At 39.2% G+C, this 23,726-nt stretch overlaps 2 protein-coding genes and 1 long non-coding RNA gene across 4 annotated transcripts; 1 reads left to right on the forward strand and 2 right to left on the reverse strand.

The window, feature by feature from the left end:
* Nucleotides 1-1,612: 1,612 nt before the first annotated feature.
* On the reverse strand, nt 1,613-11,553 carry adprm (ADP-ribose/CDP-alcohol diphosphatase, manganese-dependent). 2 transcript variants are annotated; one of them, XM_017693135.2, is made up of 3 exons: nt 10,958-11,553; nt 10,070-10,198; nt 1,613-2,289 (listed from the first exon to the last, which is right to left on the reverse strand). In XM_017693135.2, the coding sequence occupies exons 1-3, from the start codon at nt 11,514-11,516 to the stop codon at nt 2,000-2,002; spliced, it is 978 nt and encodes a 325-aa protein (XP_017548624.1). In that variant the 5' UTR covers nt 11,517-11,553; the 3' UTR covers nt 1,613-1,999. The 2 variants fall into 2 exon arrangements, with proteins under 2 accessions (XP_017548624.1, XP_017548623.1); XM_017693134.2 differs by lacking the exon at nt 1,613-2,289 and adding an exon at nt 6,903-8,068.
* Nucleotides 11,554-14,387: 2,834 nt separating this feature from the next.
* zgc:113274 (uncharacterized protein LOC552925 homolog) lies at nt 14,388-19,839 on the reverse strand. Its single transcript, XM_017693098.2, has 2 exons — nt 19,607-19,839; nt 14,388-16,013 (listed from the first exon to the last, which is right to left on the reverse strand). The coding sequence occupies exon 2, from the start codon at nt 16,003-16,005 to the stop codon at nt 14,896-14,898; it is 1,110 nt and encodes a 369-aa protein (XP_017548587.2). The 5' UTR covers nt 16,006-16,013; nt 19,607-19,839; the 3' UTR covers nt 14,388-14,895.
* Nucleotide 19,840: 1 nt separating this feature from the next.
* Nucleotides 19,841-23,386, forward strand: LOC108424867. The gene is made up of 3 exons (XR_001857657.2): nt 19,841-19,977; nt 21,422-21,581; nt 22,464-23,386. It is a non-coding gene; the product is annotated as an uncharacterized LOC108424867 (long non-coding RNA).
* The last annotated feature ends 340 nt before the right edge of the window (nt 23,387-23,726 follow it).

Here is a 23,726-nt window from a genome sequence, read left to right on the forward strand (position 1 = left end):
AGGCTTAATTAATTATTAAAATACAACTGAATTATCAATCACTTTAACTGAACATTAGTTGCATAAAGCATTTTTTACTTCACTATTTTTATTTTGGTAACTGTTATTGTGTACAAATGTGTTGCCTTTTGTGAAATGAGAAAATGAGAAACTGCTGCTCAAATTGTACTACTGCTCAAAAAGTGCTATTACTACTGCTCAATTTCTCAGTGTCTGTTGTATTAAAGCACAGCACAGCTGCAAAAACGCAGTTCTAAAAATGTTTCACTTTAAAATTTCATTTAAAAATGCTTTTGCAATTTTTGCTTTATGCCTTATTTTGGAAGAACAGGCATTGTTTATTAAACCTAAAGCTGCTGTTCATGTTATGAGTACATGCTAGTTACATAAGTTAGTCAATGTGAAGTAAACAAAAATGTATGCCTTACAAACAAATGCATCAGTAATGTACTAGCAGAATATACTGCGGTCAGTCCTAGCTCTCAGACCTTTCTCCTTCTGTTTCAGATCATTATTTACTTCTAACGAAGGGCAGTAACACCTCACTCATTATCAGCATATAGGAATGGCATAACCTATTGGTTATTTTAACAAAATTTTTCTGAATCATCGCTTCAAAAGAACTCCAATTGTCCCTCAAGAGGACTGTAAAGGGTAACTACTGTTCAGAACACACTGCTCCTGAAGAAAGGAATATTCTCAGTTCTAACAATGAGAGGTGAGCAGACTTATCTACTGAATACTGTCGCATTTTAGCCATTGTCTCATTTATAGGATGATGTGCAAACTGCTCCACACAGGCAAATATGAAGATGTTTATTAGCCTTTTGAGACCAAAGAGATCAAAACAAACATGAGGAACACCATTTGTTGAGTGTGGTGTGGTGGCCCCTGCCTCATCTGAGTAGACCTGCTTCTGTAAATAATAATAGAAGATATGGTCATTTATACTGTAGATGCTGCACACTGTGTAAGTATTCCACTGCATTCACAGACTGTCCTGCATTTATGATGTCAAGCTTGCAACAACAGCAGAACCCTTTTTGGTGCTATATAGAACCATTTTCAAAAAGGTTCTATACAGGACCATGTATAAGCCATTGAAAAACTCTTTCACCATGCAAAGAATCGTTTAAGTCTGAAAAGGTTCTGTATAGAACTCATGGCTCTAAATAGAGTTACTGGTTTTACTAAAGAACCCTTGTCTTTTTTAAGCATTTACTTTAGAGGAACTTTTCGGAAAACATACAATTTGTGCATTATTCGGTGTGGCGTTATTATCCAAGAATAATTTTTCCAACATTGTCATCTTATTACATCTGTTCTGTTTCAGGCCTAAACCTATACATTGTATTGTATTTACAAAAAAAGAAGACAATGTGAAACAGATTTTCAAGTGAATACGGACTTTGCAAACATCATAAACTCAAATAGGTAATAAGATGAAAAACAGCAGCCTATTTGTCTGTGTATGTTCGTTCAAGACTGGCAGAGTGTGGTAACAACAGCACATACCTTGCCAGTGTATTTAGCGCATGTGGCATGATGCTGGTTTCTGGTTTTTACATCCTTCAGGCTCAAGAAATGAAACACTTTACCTTAACTCGCCACACATTTTGTGAAAATATTTATTACACTCAACCATTTAGACAACATACTTCTACAATGTACTTCTCCTTATATTCCATTAAAATGAGGCTATTCATATCATTCAGTAATTGCACATACTCAGATTTATTCCCTTTCCACCCATCTATGTATAAAAATATACATTTGTAAAATATTTTGCTTCACATTTTTATGCACATATAAAGATGGTAAATATATTAATTCATTTTCACAGCAAAGGGTTTGAAAGCATAGGACCACAGTATTTTGCACTAAAATATAAATAATCAAACCACTGATGTTTGGCATATTTCCCACATCATAGAAATATATATCTGTAGTATATTTTCTTAGTTATACACCCTTTATTATAATAATTCATGAGAGCACCTTATCGATACATCAGCACTCTGTCCGATGTCCTTCCCTTTCCTTTTAGGACCATTTTGTCTTCATATACGTACACAGTCCCAAAAGCGTTACTCCCTGAAGGGGTCTCGATAACCCCCTCTAGTGTGAGGTGATGAACACCATATTCATCTCTGCAGTAGCCCCCGTCATGATCATGTCCAGCCATGTAACACACCACACTCTTATGAGAGTTCAGAATGGACAGGATCTTGTCATAGTTCCATGCAAGGCAAATAGAGTCAGTAGAGAAGGGATGAACAGGTAGGTGACCTGAAAAAATGGCGAAAGGAGAAAGAAATGAAGGCCTCAATCACAAACTGCTTTAATTAGCTTTTTTTTTTTTTTGCAAGTTCATTTTTTGTCAGTGTTTTTCCATTTTTTTGTATACATAATGATGTATACATACAGTGTACATTTACTATGAACTGTAAAATATAAACATACTCCACATAGAAGGGCAATACAGAGAATGATCAAGAAAATGAAAGAGAAATAAACAAAATATAGCTGCAAGTGGCAATATGTGGGGTCAAGCTTGATACAGCACAATGAGGTTTGTGGTGCGGAGATTATGTACATAATCGTTATGAGCATAACCATAAAACATACCTGGAAACAGTTCATATTCTGAGAAATGTTGCAATTGCAAAGCTATCCAGCTTAAATACTGAATCACACGACACACATTACTTAGGTCACAGATAAGATCTGCAGAAAGTGATAGCAATATGTTTGTTAACTATTCTTATGACTCTTTGTGTGTTGTAGCGCCACCCTAAGGGTAAAACTACCTGAGATGATGAAGCTAACTGATTCTGAGTTTTCAATAATTAACTCAGAAACACCAAGGCTGCAATCATGATTGACATGTGTAGACCATGGTAGGCAAAAAATAAATAAATAAAATGATCACTTCCATCCTTTTGAGATTTAACAGAGTGAACTGCCAACATGTTTTTGATCATTACTGAGGTTCGTGGTCTTGTGGATATTTTGATACCAGTTATGTGATGGTTGAGAAACCTATGGCTAGTTTATAAAAACAGGCTTTGCATATTATGCCAATTATCCTTGAACAGACAACTTATACACAATTTAATTCCTTGCCATTCAGTTCTCTAAGCACTGACCATCTTTCACGAAAATCCATTTATAGCTTTAAAAGGAATGTAATATTTTCCACTGGATCTCTTCTAAAGAAAATGGACGCTAACTTCTTTTGAAACTCTTTCCAAAATGGAGCTGGATCTGAAGCCTCAGTGCTGTTTGGTGTTGTAAGTCCTGTTCCTATTTTTTTTTTTGACACAACAGGTCAATAAAGACAGAGCCACATAGTTAACTTGCAGGCTTGTCTCAGCCTCAGTTGCTCCAATCCACAAATAAACAACATCTGACATCTTTTACGCTGTAAACTGGTCACTATCTGGATTTTGGTAACTGCACTTTGATTGGCTAACACGAGATAATAGCTAGACAGTAGAATAGATTTGTGAAGGCATTACATCTTTATAAAACTATTCAGAAGCTTTCTATAAAACATTTACTAGCTTTTAATCTTTTTTTATATTTGCAAGTTTGCCAATGCATTTGTTTCCTGCAGGTTATTTTGGTTGCAGCAGTGCTTTAAAAACCCCTACATTTTCTACTAAAGCAGTGACCTGTGGTTAGTAATTTGGTATGACACTCAGATGCTGTTTCCTGTCATAGTATGTGGTTCTAAGACACATTTCATGGAAAACTGCACCAGACTTTCCAAGGACAGGCAGAACCCTAACCTGTAAGACTAGAATTTTAGTAACCTATATTAGGCATGGTCAATCTACACCTTATCTACATCTCATCAGACTCACTCTGATCTTCTGCACCTTCAATCTAGCAAATCTGAACTTACACATATAGATTGACATCTTGTACAATCTGGAAGATTTCTACCTCAGTATTCTATCCCCTATGTACCTGCATCTGATTTATTATCTACCTCAGACTAACTGCACATACAGAATGTGTACAACAGCACATTTTCGTTTTATTTCATAACTTATTACTGTACAACTGTACATTGGAATAGTGCAATACTAGTGTATATTATGTATATGTGTATATTCAGAGTCGGTATATATATATATATTCTTCTCAGATATTTATATTTTTCTGTATTTATATTCTATAAAGGGGCTACGCACCTACGATTTTCACTCACCACCTGTGTAAATGTGATGTGACAAACGTGATTTGGCATGTGAATTTTGTTCATATAGAATATTGCTGAGAAAATTAATAGGTGACAAACATACTGTTCATTCTAGATGCTAGTACGTCTCTAGTCCTTGTACTCAGTTGTATGTAGCTGTGTTGGATGCTGGTTGCATATATTAAAATTTGTGAAATATGAGATTTATGGCATTATTGCGACTGTTGGCAAGAGAAATTATCTATCTACTCTTGGATCCTATGTTCTGGCCAAAGCCTCTTAGGGATAATGTGGTAAAAGTTACATGTTACAGTAATGTAATTACTTTTTCCTGTAACAAAGTCACGTAACACATAACAGTTTAAATTCTCGTAATCACATCACGCAAATTTTTAAAGAGAACAAGGCACCTAACCTCCAACTGCTCCTCAGGCACTGCGAATAGGGCTGCCCACCGCTCCAGGCAAGTGTGCTTGCTGCTCCCTATATTGGGTGCTCACTAGTGTGTATGCGGTGTTTCACTTTACGGATGGGTTAAATGCGGAGGTGAAATTTACCCGTTGTGGGACTAAAAGGGTCACTTAATTTAATTTAATTAATCTAAGATTAATCACATGCAACATACAGTTAGGCCCAGAAATATGTGGAAAGTGACACAATCTTCATGATTTGGGCTCTTCATGCCAACTCATTGGATTTGAACTGAAACAACTGAGATGTAACTGAAGTGTAGACTTTCAGGTTTAATTCAAGGGGTTGAACAAAAATATCCTATGAAACGTTTAGAATTGCAACCATTTTTCTACAAAGCCTCCACATTTCAGGGACTCAAAAGTAATTGGACAAATTAACTTTACCATATATAAAATGTTTCTTTTTAATACTTTGTTGAGAATCCTTTGCAGGCAATGACTGCCTGAAGTCTGGAACACATGGACATCTCCAAACGCTGGGTTTCCTCCTTTGTGATGCTTTGCCAGGCCTTTACTGCACCTGTCTTCAGTTGTTGCTTGTTTGTGGGTCTTTCTGCTTTAAGTTTTGTCTTAAGCAAGTGAAATGCATGCTTGAACGGGTTGAGATCTGGTGATTGACTCGGCTATTGCAGAATATTCCACTTCTTTGCCTTAAAATACTCCTGGGTTGCTTTCACAGTATGTTTCGTGATTAATGGTTTGCAACTTGTGGTGAACCCTCTGTGTTTACTCTCATGAAGTCTTCTCTTTATGGTAGAGTGATACATCTACTTCCTGTAGAGTGTTCTTCACATGGATGGATGTTGTGAAGGCGTTTTACTTCACCATGGAAAGGATTCTGCGATCATCCACCACTGTTGTCTTCCATGAACGTCCAGGCCCCTCACCAGTGCGCTCTTTTTCCCCAAAATGTACTGTTGATTTGGCCACTCCTAACATTTCTGCTATCTCTCTGATAGATTTCTTCTTTTTTTCAGCCTAATGATGGTCTGTTTCACTTTCATTGAACCCTTCTTTGACCGCATGTTGTGGGTTCACTTCCAAATGCAAATGCCACACCTGGAATCAATCTTTTATCTGCTTAATTGATGATGGATTAGCGAGGGAATAGCCCATGCAGCCCATGAGATAGCTTTTGAGATAATTGCCCGATTACCATTGGTCCTTTGAAAAAGAGGCAGCTACATTCCTAAACCCTTCCTCCAATTAGGATGGGAATACCCTCAAATTAAAGCTGAGAGTCTGCACTTTAAGCCCATGGTGATTATATAACTTTATCTTGAATATTTTTGATAAACAGCTAAAATGCCAAAACTTGTGTCACTGTCCAAATATTTCTGGGCCTAACTGTACTTAAAATGTATGTTTCCTCTATATAGATTATTTGCCAGCCTGTGCATGTGTGCTACTTGTGGCAGCTGATTGCCTGACTGCATGACTTTGAGTGGCATAAACTCTGTAAACAATGTTTCTAAGCATCTAATCATGCTAAAATTAAACTGACAGATAAAGAATGTTGTTCTGAAGAAAAGAGAGACCCAACCTCACCTAAACAGAGCAGACTCGGTTTTCATTCCGGAACACTTCTAAGCTTTACATTTTATTCATAAAGATGATTTTGAGGAAGCTGTTTATGGACCATTTCTGGAGGCCAGTTTCAAAGTTTTCAAACAGCATCAGTGAAATTTGTTATTTTAATAAAGCAGAACTGGCTGACCTCATCGGCAGGGGTTGCGACAGGCCTTTTAAATGATGCTGTCTATAGTAAAAAGAGGGAGCTTAACAACTGTGATTTACAGAGCATTTAAAATAAAACAACAACTGTAACAATAATAATAATAATAAAAATAATAATTTATGATTTGTCAGAGGTGTTATTGGTGTTTGAAATAAAATAGTTCCTCTTATATATATACTTTTTTAAAGTATATATTCTAACAATGTGATTTTTCACTAACCATGTGCTTGGTAAAAGAGAGGTCTCTGGCTCCTGAGTTTTGAATGAACTAAAGCTGGGTGAGCAAATGAACAGGGAGACATTGAGAAGGAAGACGCAATATTCAATGGGGAAGAAAAAGGAGGCGTTCACCATCAACACTGTTGAGCAGAGGGCAGAGGCGTGCGATGTTACACAAAAGGTAGAATAGCATCCTAGTAAATTACTTAATATGGGGCTCAAATGAAAGTGAATTAAAAATGAATCCAAGATTTATCCAAGATCTCACTTGAACTGATTTAATAAAAATACCATTTACATTCACAGACTGGAGAAGATGTAAACCAGTGTTTTAGGACCAACTAACAAGACTTCAGTTTTGTCTGCATTTAGTTTCAAAAGATTATCGCCCAACCAGTGTTTTAAATCTGTAATGCATGTACTTGGTGACTGAGCTGCAGGGGATGCAGTGCTTATGTAGATCTGGATATCACCATCAAGTCCTGAGATAACTTTTAATGGGCTTATGGGCAGTAAAACCAACAAAGGAACCAGTAACAGAAACATTTTTGAGACCAGTGCGACATAATGAGTGTAGTATATGACCATGACTATGAGTAGGGAATTCAACATGCTGGACAAAACCAAAACATTCATAGTGAGCAATTAGTGTAATATGACAGCACAACAGATGGATAAGGCCATTCATTGTAAGCAGTTCACTTAGATCAGACAAAAATTGAGATGTAGATTTGGGTATTTAGTATTAAACAGTATTTAGTGCTAAAATATAAATAAATAAATGAAAAAAAAAAAAATCACACCACTGATGTTTGGCATGTTCCCAACACCATATAAATATATATCTTTAATAAATTAATATATTAATTTATTATTAACAAAACAAACACATACTCATATTTATTCACTTCCCACCCATATGTTTGTATAAAATAAACTTTTGCAAAATATTTTTATGCACATGATATAAGTCAGCAAAGGATCACAGTATTTTGCCCCAAAATACTAAATAATCAAAGGCATTGTTTGAGGTTTTCCCATCACCATGTAAAAAATATATATTTGTAGCATATTTTCTTAGTTATATCCTTTATATTAACAAAACAAGAGCACATGGGCAACACGATGAACATGTGCCTTATCGATACATCAGCACCCTGTCCGATGTCCTTCCCCTTCCTCTTAGGACCATTCTGTCTTCATATACATACACAGTCCCAAAAGCATTACTCCCTGGAGGGGTCTCGATAACCCCCTCCAGCGTGAGGTGATGAACACCATATTCATCTCTGCAGTAGCCCCCGTCATGATCATGTCCAGCCATGAAACACACCACACTTTTATGAGAGTTCAGAATGGACAGGATCTTGTCATAGTTCCATGCAAGGCAAATAGAGCAGGTAGAGAAAGGATGAATACAAATGTGACCTGTAAAAAAGGGGGAGAGAAATGAGGTCTCAATCCCAAACTGCTGTAACTGGCAGGCCTCTTTTGCACATTAAGCCAACCACAACTACAGGATTTCGTCAGCTGCATTCTGACTGGCTAACCGCCTGCCAGTGTTCACACACTTCCAGGCAGCAGATTGTATTTCTCTGACGGGAAACGTACCATCACAGGCAGTCGCCTGCCGTTTAGGAATGAGACTGGTGGATTGATCATAAGATTTAGTTTCAAGATAACATGGCATGCAGAAATGTTTAAATACTGCATTTATGTTGTTACATGAAGTCAATGCTTCAATTCATTTTGCACAAGTGACACCACTGACAAATTGCTGCAGCAAATAAAGTTGTATTTTAGTTACATTTGAAAATTGTTACAGCACCTGAATTGCTGATTAAAACAGAAAGCAGTGGTTAGTGAATTCTGTTTTTGCAATCTCTGTTTATGCAGCCATGCTGTTGTAAGACATGCAGAATGTTTCTTGCTGTTGTCATGTGGAATTAAGCATGGATGTCCTTGAAAAAGACGTCATCCTGAAGGCAGCATATAGTCAGTGTCCAAAGAAAAAAAAAGTTTCTACAAAATGGCAACATTACAGGAAAAGGCAAAAACGCTCTGTACTTTATGTGCAAGTGGATTTTATTCCAACAATTTTCACACAATGTGAAGAACAGCTGCTGTGTTCAGATGATGTGGAATTTTTTTTTTTTACAAAAATGGAGAAAAATGTTTTTCTTTGGACATTGACGATATGTTACTCCACATGTACACATAACTTTCATTGTCAATAGTGTTTTTACAGATGCAGATGATTTCTACTTCTACATGGAAGACATGACATCCATCCATCCATTTCCAAAAACAATCTGAAACGTTGACTCATCAGACCACAATACTTTTCTACTGTGCATCAGTCTTTTTTCGGATGAGCTTGGGCCCAGAGAAGTCAGGGGTGTTTCTAAACATTATAAACATATAGCTTTCACTGTGCACAGTTCAGTCTTAACGTGCATGCACTATTGTGTATGGTGATATCCATCAAAGAAGCATGCCAGTTTTTAATAGGGTGCCATCTGAAGGACTGAAGGTAACAGGCATTCAGTGGTAGTTTTACCTGGTAGTCTACATTTTTCCTGAATGCTGCATTTAAACACAAGCATGACAATCATCTTTTCATTTTATTTATTTATTTTTAATTTCACAACATGTATAGCCCCTGTCTCAACCTTTTCAGAACTTACAAGCATTCATTTCAGAATGGTTATATATTCACAAAAACGTTGAGCAGACATTAAATAGATTGTCTTGCACTGCTCTTGTTTAAATACACCCTAAAATGGACTTAGAAATGATTGATGTCTGTTTTTATTTGCATTTCACATACTTGGCCTGATGTTTTTGCAAACTACGTTTGAAGTTGGTTAGCTGCCAACATACTCAGGGGTTTTAGTTTACGTATGGACAGACAATAATGTAATATAAGTATATTTTACATTTCTGCCCTCTGATGGACTGGTGACCTGTCCAAGGCATATCCTGCCTTCCACCCAATGACTGTTGGGATAGGCCTCAGCTCCCCCCGTGACCCAGAAGGATAAGCGGCTTAGAAGATGTGTGTGTGCATTTTAAATTTAAGCCTTGTAATGTACAACTTGAATCATATTACTAAATATTCAAAAAGAAGACTTATTTTATAAAAATATAGAAATGGGCTAGTGCAGTGGTCACCAACACTGGTCCTAGAGATCTACCTTCCTGCAGAGTGTAGTCCCAAACCCAATCTGCCACACCTGCTCCAGCTAATTAACATCTTCAGAAGCCCTTCGCTTGCTGGATCAGACACGTGAGTGTTCGGTAATAAGGAAACCACTGTTTAGATGCAGGAGGTGGGGGACGGTGGCCACTGGGTTAGTGTTAACGTGCTTTGTCTGGATTGGATGATGATCCAGTCACCACAATTACATGTAAAAAAACCATACTTACACACAATGGTGACTTTTTCCTCTTTCTCATCCGCGCTGACCAAGATCCTGTCCAACCAGTCGAGCTGTTCTTGGCTGAATCCTCCATTGAACTTCACAAACCTTCCTTCCAGCATAGAAAAGGCTGAAACTGAAGCACATTCATTCACACACAAATTATCTATTTTACGTCATCACTTTAAGGGGAATTCTATAAATGTTTCTAAATTTCTGTATATTGCAGTAGGTCAGATAAAAACAAAGTCATTACGGATGGTTTGATGTGAAATGGTCAGTGTAGACCTACCGGACAATTTCTACGATATTTACAAATGCAGCCATTTTATTCACTATCCAAAACCACCAGTGATCATGCATGCGTCTTCTGAGTTTTTATCTAACATTGGTGGTAAATCTGGTAAATCTGACAAAATAAGTGTTCTTTGGGGACTATTTTATCTCAGAGCATCCTTCATGTATCACTATTCTCTGTCCATATTGCTCGTGTTACTGTTTGCTATCCGGTGTCGACCAGAGGCGGATGGGTTCTCCTTTTGAGCCTTGGTTGCTGAGGTTTCTTCCTCTTCTTGCTCTTAGGGAGTTTTTCCTTGACACTGTCACCACTAAAGAAGCTTGTGGTGGTTTGGACCAGGATTTTTCTGTAAAGCTGGTTTGTGACAACGCCTGCTGTAAAAAGTGCTCAACTTGGACCGGACTTAGTGGCCATCAACGGGTTCAGACTGTCCACTTCCTATTACCACCACAATGAACAACTCAGACAAGTTTCTCTAGAACAGAGCATCTCACACCAAACCAGCCGGAATCACTTTGCTGACGTTAACATTCAAGTATGCGAAATGCTGGAGTTCCCCTCCAAGCCTATCACTCCTAAAGCTGCAGGTTCATGTACCTGATGGCTCATTCAGCTCATCGTTGGAGTTGTGCTCTCGGATGATCTTCATCGACTGCTTGTACCTCTCACTCGATTCATCTCTCCCTATAATGCTCAGGTCGTAGGCATCGAGCACGACGAAGCGGAATTTGGGAGCAGGGCTGAAGTGGTAAGCGTACACCTCCTCCATGCTGCCCTCGCCTTTATCCCGGCTGTCGAGGACGGAGTTGAACAGCTCGTCTCTGCTGAAGTTATAAAACTCGTGGTTGCCCCACACGTGATGCACTTCGGCCGAGCAGTTGCTGAACTCGTCCAAGACGGTCTGCAGCGCTCTCTTAGACGCGGAGTGTCGCCTGTTAAAGCCGTCGATGATGTCCCCGAGCTGGAGGATAAAGCCGGGCCTCCGCTCCCGCTCCTCTCCTTCCTCCCACCACCTGACCGCGTCGCTTAGGAGCCGCAGGCTGTTCCGATAGTAGCGTTTCCTCGTGCCGTGGTAGTTATAACCGTCATCCATGTCGGCATACTGAATGTCAGCGATCACGCCGAACGTAAACAGAGGAGCCGCTCCGTCCCCCATGAGCGCGGCTCTAGGCTGCCAACGACATGCGGAAATGACAAACTGGCCGAGGAGGGGCCGCGCTCCAAACCGCGTGCTAGTGCACTAGGGTTCCGGCCAATAAGCTACCAGAATATTGCTGACTACTCTAAGTTTGTATTGCTGTAGGTTACATCAACTCCGAACAGGTCTGAGTTAAAGGGCCACTCGGACGGTTTTTCGAAGCGTCTATAATTAAAGGGTTAGCGTGTGTGAACGGGCTCATTCAGAGTGGGTCAATGTGACACGCTCCGTCCTGCAAGCGACAGGATCCAGACGTCTGAAGAGTTCAATGTCTCTGAAAGCTCCTTCACTGAAAGCTGTCACATGGAAATGTCTATGAATACGCTGCCTGACGCCCGAGACACTGTTTTGAGACAGGATTTTTGCCTAAACTGTATTTTTCACATGATAAATATCACAAAAGCCGTTTGTGAATAGTTTTCCAAATCAAGTAATATAGCTACACAAGGGAATGTGCAAGGTTACTGATAATGTTTGAATGTGGAATTAAACTGCGCGGTTGGATAGTCTTACTCCAATGAAACACACGGAGCTCCATCTCCATTTCCATTTTTCACAAATCCAGCTCTGCTTAATTAAACACATTTTTATAGATTTTGAAGTCATTTGTCATTGAAGACCTGCCGAAGTCAAAAACCGTCACAAAGTGGTCCCAGGTTATGAGGGTCACAAGACCATTAGAACAGCCATTAATAACCTCCATGAAGCCCCTAGATCACAAGCACACACACTGCGGTGTACTAGAACAGTAGTACTAGTGTACGTGCACTTCTACACACTAGATAGGCGTTCTAGAAAAAACAAGTGTGGATAACAAGGCTGCATGTCACATTTTTCACTTTGTTAACCCCGTATTTTTCATTTCCATTAAAAAACCTACAAATCCTTTGTTTCATGTGTTTCCTGGGCTTCTCTGAAGAAATATTTCAACTGGATGAATGTACAGACTTCTATATCGGCTCGTGCCTGCAACCAAATCACAGGCGTGATGTGATTTCACGATAACACACTCCCTCTCATGTTCTATTACTTAATTATACAAGTTAGTCCTGGCCACGCAAGGTGATTGGTTAAGAAGTGTTCTAACTGCTGATATTTCAACAAACATCACGGTTTTAGACACTGTATTATTCTGCTAAGATATCATTGCTAAGCAACGACATTGACAGCTGTAGGAGACGCTCAAGCCATTTGAATATTTGTATGTCTTAATTTGCAAACAAACAGAAAATGGATACTTCTAAGATCACATTTGACCAACAGCTGATTTGGTTAGACTCTTAAGATGAGACTATACTAAATTCCCAAACTGTCAGTTGGGCTGTGTGGAGCTGGAGAACAAACTGCCGGCTGTGCAGTGCGACCAAGTCACAGCCGTGATGTTACTTCGCCATGCCACACTCCCTCTTGTGTTCTATTGCTTAAACCATTCATTCACTCAGTGTGTTCAAGCACGGCAGTACAGCCACAATTACAGATTATTATACAGAAAATGAGCACCAGAAATCATTGATGAAGCAATTAATCTTATGTAACACCTTAGTAACAACAGACATACTGTAAACTGTGGATAATATATAGGAATCTTGTGGGCAAATGAGAATCTTCTAATGAAAAAGCTTGTGGTGAAATAACCGTTCTGATAATAATGACAAATGATTCGAGTTTGGTCTTCTCAGCATGTGTGGAAAAACACCTGAAAAGGGCGACTAAAACAGCTTAATCCCCAGAAGCCTAGAGTTACTGGTGTTTCTTTGCTGTACTATTTAAATGTAATTACAGATTTACTTACACAATTATGCAATCAACTGCATCAATTAACATTCTTACATTCTGTCTGCAACCGTTCAATTTCTGTACTTCCTGTGGATGCTTTCCTTTTTCTTTCCACAGAATAAGCCTGAAGGTATAACAATAGCATTCATCTCTTTTATTAAATTACATTTCTTGTTATACAAATACAAATACAGTTGTGGCATCAGTTGAAAGTTTAGAATCCACACGGTCAAATTTCTCCATTCAATTCAATGAGTGAGAAATAAACATTACCTCAATAATTATAATTATGACTGCACTTTTGTTGTTGCAGAACTGTAAAACCTGCACATCTTAATGAAAGAATGAAGATAATACAACTTGCATACTACAGAAAGTTGGACAGTTTTTTACAATTATTATGTATAAAATTATATACAAAAAAAAAACTACTTAAAACTGAATTGTTAAGATTTCATTAGGTGACTTAGGTCAAATGTTTTATATTCACTGTTTTCTTTATATATTTTACCAGGTGCTCTTCCAGCTCGAGAGGTAGGATTAGTTTGTTTTTAATGTAACCCACAGTTGTGGTTGGCTCCGTCTGTCTCCCTTCAATCTCCTCCACAGTGAACTTTCTGCAGTATCGACATAAAGTGCGGTAATGTATTCCAAACTCCTTTGCTGTGCTTCTTATCGTTCTGTTCTGCAGTTTCACCTGCCTCACTGCTCTCAGCATAATATCTGGAGGTGTACTGCCTCTCTCTGTCTTGCGTATGTAATTGCGCTCCATCTTCCTACCTGCAAAACTGAATTGTTAAGATTTCATTAGGTGACTTAGGTCAAATGTTTTATATTCACCGTTTTCTTTAAGGGGACTATATAAATACAAACAGCCCAATAGAGGGTTGTTGAATAAACTATTCTCACTCTGAAACAGTTTCATTATTTGAGATAAGTGCTCATTGATCCAAACTGCTCTGTACAATCCAACAGTAAAAGAAGCCTCTCGCATCTTTTACTCAGTGATAGGAAACACAAAAGATCGCAAGAAGCTCTGATTCTCCTCACTAATATTTTGATAACTCAGTATTTTAATGAATTTGTAAAGAATATTTCAGCCCTCAGGTATTTTATATATATATATTTTCACGCGGTATGATCCGGCCTTCTTTTAAAAAAAAACATGGACATATAGGTTTCTGCAATACAGTATGAATTTGTCACAATTATAGCATAGCGTTTTTTTAACTAGTTAGTTCAACTTAACTCAAGATCTGGGTGAAGGAAGTGAATTTAAGTTACTGTGACACGACTCCTGGATGTCCTATAAGTCCAAAATACTCAGTCATATGAAAATCAACAGAATGAACGGAGTTAGTCCAGTTTACTCAATGTACTTAAGTTTATACAACAACAAAAAAGTGTGATGTTCATACTCAGGAAATGCAGTTCAGGAAATGATTTATGGTCAAATGATTTGAGAGGTACTTATATGGTTTAAGGCAATCGGTTTCCTCAAACCATTTGAGTTTACTGAACTTATCAGGTTTTACCGTGTGGTGATAACTCCGATTGTTGGTTATTCCGAGTCAGAATCAAATGAACCACAGTTGTGGCAGAGTATAACGCGATACTCTGATGTGCAAGCTTCATGGGACAAATTTTGGCATCTGCAGCACCTAACCCATGGCTGGCAGGTTCCACTGCTGGAGAACGGTCCAAGGCATACCAGACAAAAGCAATCAGCTTCCTCTGATAGCTCATCAAACATAACTTCTCTCTTTTCCACAGCCCTCTTTGTCTTTTGTCCTGGGAGAATTTTCTCCTCTGTTCTTTGTGAAGACTTTGCCCTGTCCTGCTCCAGCTCTTCCTTCACTGGTGTGTCATTCAAAATTACATATTTTCTCGCTATACGTTTAACAGTTTTCCTTGCACCAGATCTGGGTAATGACCTCAGATATTCTAGGGATGGAAAAACTGGCATGGATCTGGTGCTTGGCACGGATACACTTTTATTCCCAGATGAAGCTTTGCTGCTGCTTTCAGTGGTGGACGCTGGGCTGGTATTGGCTGGAGCTGCACTGCTGCATTCAGTGGTGGACACTGGGTTGGCACTGCCTGGAGCTTCAGTGCTGGATTCATTGGTGGACACTGGGCTGGTACTGAATGGAACTTCACTGCTGTTTTCGATGGCGGACACGGGTCTACTATTATCTCCTGGTAGGCTTGTCGCTTCTGCTGTTCTTACTGCATTTGTTGTGTGCCTTTTTAAGAAGCCTGTGAACCACTCAGCAGATGCCTGTTCATTATCAGACCACACCTTTGGCACCTTGATATTGTGAGCAACTGCAAACTGGTAAGCAAGTTTTCGTGTTTCTTTTGGTGAGAGGCCATAATATACATCTGTTTCTTTGGATATATATTTTACCAGGTGCTCTTCCAGCTCGAGAGGTAGGATTAGTTTGTTTTTAATGTAACCCACAGTTGTGGTTGGCTCCGTCTGTCTCCCTTCAATCTCCTCCACAGTGAACTTTCTGCAGTATCGACATAAAGTGCGGTAATGTATTCCAAACTCCTTTGCTGTGCTTCTTATCGTTCTGTTCTGCAGTTTCACCTGCCTCACTGCTCTCAGCATAATATCTGGAGGTGTACTGCCTCTCTCTGTCTTGCGTATGTAATTGCGCACCATCTTCCTACCTGCAAAAAAAAAAGAAAAAGCTTTGTAATCTTACTAAATAAGAAAAGTTACAACCAGGGTAAGTTGCCACGTCACAACATAGAAATTTCTAATTCAAAACGGACATTAAGTACAAGTTATTCATTTGCAATGTCAGGAGAAATAAAAAAACATTCATTAACAGAAAATTACACTAAACCTGAGCATTTAATGTGTCCACACTTTGTCTTTATTACGCCTTACATTCTGTTTAACAGACTTGCTTATATTGCGAAGGCAAAAAAATCTATGAAAAAGCTGAGAAAATGTCACACAAGTTGGACAAAATTCTGCGCATTAGCTAAACATACCAGCCTCCTGAGACACTGTCCTCAATCACATTTCAGCTTCCCTGTCACAAGCCAATGTTTCAAATTATATGTTTCGTTGATTTTACAAGTGAAATGTATCAATACATCCACAACAAGGAACAAAAGAAAAAGGAAAATATGGAATATTTAATATAATAATATTTTTATTAAAATGTTGTATTGCTTCCAATATGTTAAAGTAGCAAATAAACCAGCAAATAAACAGTAATTGTGGTCTCTATCAAGTATCAAGTATTGGTTCACTTATTGTAATCGTACTATAATTAATATATATATATATATATATATATATATATATATATATATATATATACACACACACACCCATAAACATGTATTATGGGCATATATATTTAGGGCAGTTATGGGCTGAAGGTTAGGGAAACAGCCTCGTGACTGGAAAGTCGCCGGTTCGATCCCCAGAGCCGACAGCACATTACTGAAGTGTCCTTGAGCAAGACACCTAACCCCCAACTGCTCCCCGGTACTGCAGATTGGGCTGCCCACCGCTCCAGGAAAGTGTGCTCACTGCCCCCTAGTGTGTATGTGCTCACTAGAGTGTATGTGGTGTTTCACTTCATGGATGGGTTAAATGCGGAGGTGAAATTTCCTCGTTGTGGGACTAATAAGGGTCACTTAATGAATTTAATTAATTAACTTAACACATCTTAGATCTGAATGAATGAAATATTCTCATTGAATACTTTGTTCTGTACAAAGTTGAATGTGCTGACAACAAAATCACACAAAAATCATCAATGGAAATCAAATTTATTAACCAGTGGAGGCCTGGATTTGGAGTCACACACAAAATTAAAGTGGAAAAACACACTACAGGCTGATCCAACTTTGATGTAATGTCCTTAAAACAAGTCAAAATGAGGCTCAGTATTGTGTGTGGCCTCCACGTGCCTGTATGACCTCCCTACAACGCCTGGCCATGCTCCTGATGAGGTGGCGAATGGCCAACTCCTGGACAGTCTGTGGTGCAATGTGTTGGTGGATGGAGCGAGACATGATGTCCCAGATGTGCTCAATCGGATTCAGGTCTGGGGAACGGGCGGGCCAGTCCATAGCTTCAATGCCTTCATCTTGCAGGAACTGCTGACACACTACAGCCACATGAGGTCTAGCATTGTCCTGCATTAGGAGGAACCCAGGGCCAACCGCACCAGCACAAGGCGTCTGAGGATCTCATCTCAGTACCTAATGGCAGTCAGGCTACCTCTGGCGAGCACATGGAGGGCTGTGCGGCCCTCCGAAGAAATGTCACCCGACACCATTACTGACCCACTGCCAAACCGGTCATGCTGAAGGATGTTGCAGGCAGCAGATCGCTCTCCATGGTGTCTCCAGACTCTGTCACGTCTGTCACATGCATAGGTAAGCATAGGTACTGAGAAGTGGTCTGTGGTCCCCACGTGCAGAACCACTCCTTTCTTGCTAATTGCCAATAATTTCCACCAGTTGTCTGTTCCATTTGCACAACAGCTGTGAAATTGATTGTCAATCAGTGTTGCTTCCTAAGTGGACAGTTTGATTTCACAGAAGTTTGATTTACTTGGAGTTATATTGTGTTGTTTAAGTGTTCCCTTTATTTTTTTGAGCATTATATATATATATATATATATATATATATACACACACACACACACACACACACACACATTATGACCATCTCATTGTTTCTACGCTCCTTGTTTATTAGCTCCGCTAATAAATTTATTAGCTCCGAATTCATAAGGCTGCAGCTGGGGGAAGAACCTTTTCTTATAAAGCCCCCAAACTCTGGAATGATCTTCCAGAAAATGTTCGGGGCTCAGACACAGTCTCAATCTTCAAATCTAGACTGAAAACTCACTTGTTCAGTTTAGCTTTTGGTAGGTAATATTCCCCCTTAGAGAAAGGTGGCAGATCCAGGGGTCCATGGACACAGGGAATTATAGTAAACTGAGACGCTGGTGCTGTCGTCCTGCTGCTCGCACGCGGTCACTCAGGTTTGTGGACGGTGGAGCGGAGGGATGCCAAACTGTTTGAGTGCTCTCGTGTCTGTGTGTCCTTCTGGTTCTCTCCTTTTAGTTAAGCTGTCATAGTCAGATCTGTCGGAGTCATTAGCCACACTCTGGAAATGTTCACATTCCCTGTTTTACATATAAACAAACAGAACAATGCTAATTCTATCTCCCTGCCTTTTTCCGAGTAAATGACCGCCCACTTGTCTGACCGGACACTGAAGGATGACTGACTGTCGAGCTCTCCTGACACCCACTTCAGACCAGCTGCCCACGCCCCAGCTACCGCCACCTGCCTTGGACTAGCTGCCCGGAAAACTACATTGAAGTTTCTCATGGACTCCTAGCTGTGACTACTACTAATACTACTGCTATTAATATTAGTAGTATACTTGTAGGTAGTTTGACCAGAGGAGGATATAAGTCCCCCCTTGTGAGCCTTGGTTCCTCCCATTACATTCATGTTAAAACTTTGTCTTTTCTGGAATTCTGTGAAGCTGCTTTGCGACAACATCAGTTGTAAAAAGCGCTACAAATAAATTTGATTTGATTTGATTTAGGTGCACTTTGTACTTCTACAATTACAGACTGTAGTCTGTCTGTTTCTCTGCATGCTTTGTTAGCTCCCTTTTACCCTGTTCTTTAGTGGTTAGGACCCCCATGGACCCTCACAGGGCAGGCACTATTACACACACACACACACACACACACACACAAGTCAGCACTGTTCCTGTGCTCGATGCATTACAATAGCACAACCAACAGTAGCTTATTATACCAGCTACATGGAATCACACAATCATAAATAACAAACTGCGTCCACTTCAACCACGCCGTTCATAACTTGACCGAGTTAGCAGGTGCTAACAGTGCAGATATCAATGAGAAATTAAAAATGCACTAAAGAACGTTGCTCAGGTCTTAGGACGCTAGAACAGAGGAATTACGCGTGGAATTCTACACAATAGCTCACGGCAAGCTTTCTAGAACACAAACAAGTACGCACAGAACTGTACGCACTAGATAAGCGTTCTAGACGAAGTCACTGTGCTACAACAATTGTAAACACTAGCAAAGTGTTCTGGCCAAAGGTCTCCAGAAATTCCACGCACTTGCAAAACGTTCTACAACACAGTTGGGGCGGCAGGTCTTCTGCACCCTCGCTAAGCTGTCTAGAGCAGAGGAGCGGCTATTGGAACGCAACCCGAGTGCTAATGCTCTGTTACGTACCAGCGGCTGAGGCTCAGCGTCTGGACGGCAGGCACAGTTCAGAAACAGCGCCCTTCGGTCGAACTTGGCAGCACATGACGACCTAGAAGACAACAGCGAGGTTAAGCCATTGTCCAGATAAGAAAAGGCGTCGCCTTTTTTCCTCCTTTATTCCTCCCATTTGAAGGCATGTTTATTGCCGTTTTGTGGCCATTCAGAGCGGGTAACTCTACACAACTTCTTTTTCCACTTGGAGTTTACGGTGGAGCATCATCAACAAGGAGCACTACCGCCACCTACTGTTAGGAGGAAGCAGTGTATTAAAGAGTGATGGAGCAGTGATTCATTTCTGTAGACTACCTCCATCAAAGTGGGAGAGGAGTCCTGTCTCTGTGAGTTCTGTCATCTTGTTTTTCATTTATTTATCAACGTATTCATACAGTTAATGATTTACTGTAATACATCATTAGTAGTTTAGTATAATACCTCACCAGGAATAATCATTTAGGCCTTTTTATGGCATTACATTTTTCCCACTGATGTCCTCTTATAACATTTGTGTGAGTTTGTATACCAAAAACATACTGAATCCCCCGCCCCTTTTTCATACTGCACATTTTACTCGTTTTATTTTCTTGTAATTGTATATATATGAAATTACTGTTTATTTGCTGACTTTAACAGATTGGAAAAATAATAAAACGTAAATTGTGGCCTGTGTAAGGGTTACGGCACATTTTCTGTTTCATGTTGTTTTTCTGCAATATGTTAAACTCAGAAAATAAATATAAATTGTGAACTAGAATTTGCAGAAATATGTCGTACTTCGGTGTTTTCTAGGACGGATGTATATGCACTTAGAATGTATGTTTTATGAAGCACTTTGAATTGGATGCATTTCATCAATTTCATGCCATGTGAATAAATGTGTTATTATTATTATTTTGTTTATTTATTATTATTATTATTATTATTATTGCTAGTAGTAGTAATAGCGCACTGCACAAAATAATTTTACTGTATAATTAAATAATGAAAACATTTAAATACATGTAAATAAACCATAAATACACTACATTTTAACACTCTTGTTAATTTGCAGAAATATAATGTAAATTCTCAAAAACAAGTGATCCCCTTTATTTCACAGACATTTGTGTTTATTTTAATGGTGGTTAATATGGTAATTTTATTATGGTGAAATACTGAATGTCAGAATAACTAGTTGAACTAGTAAAAGTGTTAAATTGCACGAAAAGGAAGTTAAATGACTGTAAATTTCCAGATGTTTGCCATCAGTGAGAAATCGTACTTTTAAGATTATATAACCGTTTTAGCTTGGCAACCCTGCAGACAGACGTTTTTATGTAGTAATAGTATTACTGCATTTCATAAATCAGGCTTCCATTCCTAGAGTTTAAGAATACCTCAGCCGGTTCACATTGTTTCACATGTTGATACAGACTAATAAGCTTTAAGATGTAAATAGGTTTGGGATTTTAAAGGGAAGAGAAGAGCAGAGAGAAGGTGACAAAAAGTGAGATACAAGGTTTTGTTCCAACAGCAGTGATAAGTAATAAGGATTACAGGAGTAGCTGGACTGAATTAATTACTCAACCAGCAATACATTACATAGTCTACGCCATTTCTCAAAGATGTTTCTGGGTGGCTTGTAACTACGTCTGTACTGTTTAACTGTGCTTTATTTAGGCAACTTGAGCTTGGAGTTAGATTTGATATTAGCCCATAAGCCATGAGCTCTTCCCATCTATTGCAGAAAAGATTAACACACAGTGATGTGAATCTGTCTCATGTCTTATTATTTTGCTCTTGTAGCTTCTTGAACTTTCTATGGGGCAGATGGTTTACTAGTATGGAAACATGTTTGCAGCTGGCTACACGATGGACGCGTGGGAGAAGTGGCGAGTCGTGTGCCTGGTGGCTCTTTCCGTGGAGGACATTGAGGATGTCTACCTATTCGGAACCATGATTACAGGTATGTTGCTGATTGAATTAGGCATTGCCCTGGTTTATCGTGAGATTCGAGGAATGGGGACAGCTGTCAGAGGCCCCTTAAAGCTGCCCAACACGATTGACGTGGTGGGCAGAGCTGTCAGCACTCTGTGACCATAAACCGCAACATGGATAACATCTTGGAGAAGCTCTCGGCTTTGCAAAAGAAAATGGATCGATTTGGAGACCAGAATGGACTAGGAGAGTAGTCATGCAAATTGGAATGCGACTACTCGCCCCAAGCCCAAACAATCCCAGTTTAATCTGCTTTCGGCTCCCCGATTCAGCACTGGCCTTGGCCAAGGCCGCTGCTGGAACAACAATTCCTCCAGAAGAACACTGCAGCAAGATTCTCTTGTATCCCTGCCCCCATTTCCCCAAGACACCTGCTGATTGTTGACTCTGCCTGGGACCTGTTCAAGGTTGTCTCCATGGCAATTTGCTGTGTTATTGTTATGACACTCTGTGGACTGAGGCACCTAGACTGGGATGCCAGGCAAAGCGACTTCGCCAGGCCTCCCCACTACCCATAACTACTAACTACTAACATAGTCTGGGGGTGTTTTTTTATCTCCTCACCTTTCCTCATTTATTCTGTATTCTGTACTTTTCCTCATCCCTGTCTTCCTGTCCTGCCCCCCCCCCTTTCATATTGTGTGTATGGATGGGTTGATGGCTAATTTCAGTGGTACTTGTGACTAGTGACAATAAAGGGATTCATTCATTCATTCATTCATTCATTCATTCATTCATTTATTCCTTCATTCATTCATGTGCTGTTTGTATATGCTGTCAATTTTGATAGAATAGGCTTTAAATATTATAGTGTTATAAACACAAACAGTTTGTTCTGTTTGACACACAGAGTGCCTCTCATTACGAACCTGGGAGAAGAAACACCTGGAGCTATCCTCATAGCTGCTGATCTTTTCTTGCCCCACCTGGCTTCTCTGGGAGAATGCTGCCAAAGAGAGGAGGACATCTTCACCCTAAATAAAGGGTCCCAAAGACCACTGTCAGTCTCACTGCAGGCCTGAGGCTCTAGCTACCACATTTTGTGCCTGCAAAATTGAAAATGACACACAGAAGCTGTCAATATGAGGCCATGACTGTCAAATAAACACAATAATTAATAAACAAGCATCAGTTTAATGCAGTCGTGTGTCTGAAGGGGATGTTGTCAGCAAGTGAGAGTGACCTGAGTCGTTATATTCACTCTTAAATATAAAGCTCCGTAAAGAACCATCTTCTCCTTATTCATTACAATTAAACAGGCTGTTTTTGTTATTCTGCCTTTAATATATAATTTTGGACAAAATAATGTACAGATATCTGTAAATTAATTCTAATTACTATACTAGTAATATTAGTATGATTGGCTGCCCTCTATTGTGCACATTCAAAAAGCAATCTGGGCTGAAATACCCCTTATATCATGAATGGGCAAGGCTAAACTTCTATAGGCCAAATAGGGGAATACTTTTAAATATGTTGGTTTTTGTGACATCTGAAATGGTGAATTCAAAACTGGCTATTTTTGAAGCTTAGTTTCCATGTATGGACTGTATGGACTCTCCCTCTGGTCACTTGGGTCATACCCTCAAGGGTATGTCTTCAGGACCTTTAGTTAGGGAACATGATTGTGCCAAAATCTATTACAGTTATACTTGAAGTTGAAGTTGTATTGACTCCACACACCCTGTCTTGTCTCAAGCCTTTTTATTTGAATGATCTGTTTTAAAACATTAATTGTACCTTTCCTTTAAAAAACCTATTAAATATGCACAGTTGGACCTTAAAACCATTGCAGTACCTTTTGGGGTGCATTCCCATTGATGTAACAAAAAATGTACCTGCACAGTACCTTGTTGTTCTACCTTGTACTGAGAAACAAATGGTCTTTTTTTGCAATTCTAGCAATGTTTACATGTTACATCAAGCTATTTCATTTGGAAAAATGTGTGGAAAGTTCAGTTTTCCATGATATGGACCCTTTAAATCTTGAGTTGTGATTATAGTTAAATATAATTGTGACTATATATATATATATATATATATATATACACATACATACATACATATATATATATATATATATATATATATATATATATATATATATATATAT

The sequence above is a fragment of the Pygocentrus nattereri genome, chromosome 13, assembly GCF_015220715.1.
Source record: "Pygocentrus nattereri isolate fPygNat1 chromosome 13, fPygNat1.pri, whole genome shotgun sequence".
Lineage (NCBI taxonomy): Eukaryota > Metazoa > Chordata > Actinopteri > Characiformes > Serrasalmidae > Pygocentrus > Pygocentrus nattereri.

Coding starts and splice junctions, on each gene's coding strand:
- adprm (XM_017693135.2), bottom strand. CDS start 11,516: ATGGGGGACGGAGCGGCTCCTCTGTTTACGTTCGGCGTGATCGCTGAC. Junction 10,199..10,957: donor TGAGCTGAATGAGCCATCAG/GTACATGAACCT, acceptor AATGTGCTTCAG/TTTCAGCCTTTTCTATGCTG. Junction 2,290..10,069: donor GGAAAAAGTCACCATTGTGT/GTAAGTATGGTT, acceptor CCATTTTTTCAG/GTCACCTACCTGTTCATCCC.
- zgc:113274 (XM_017693098.2), bottom strand. CDS start 16,005: ATGGTGCGCAATTACATACGCAAGACAGAGAGAGGCAGTACACCTCCA.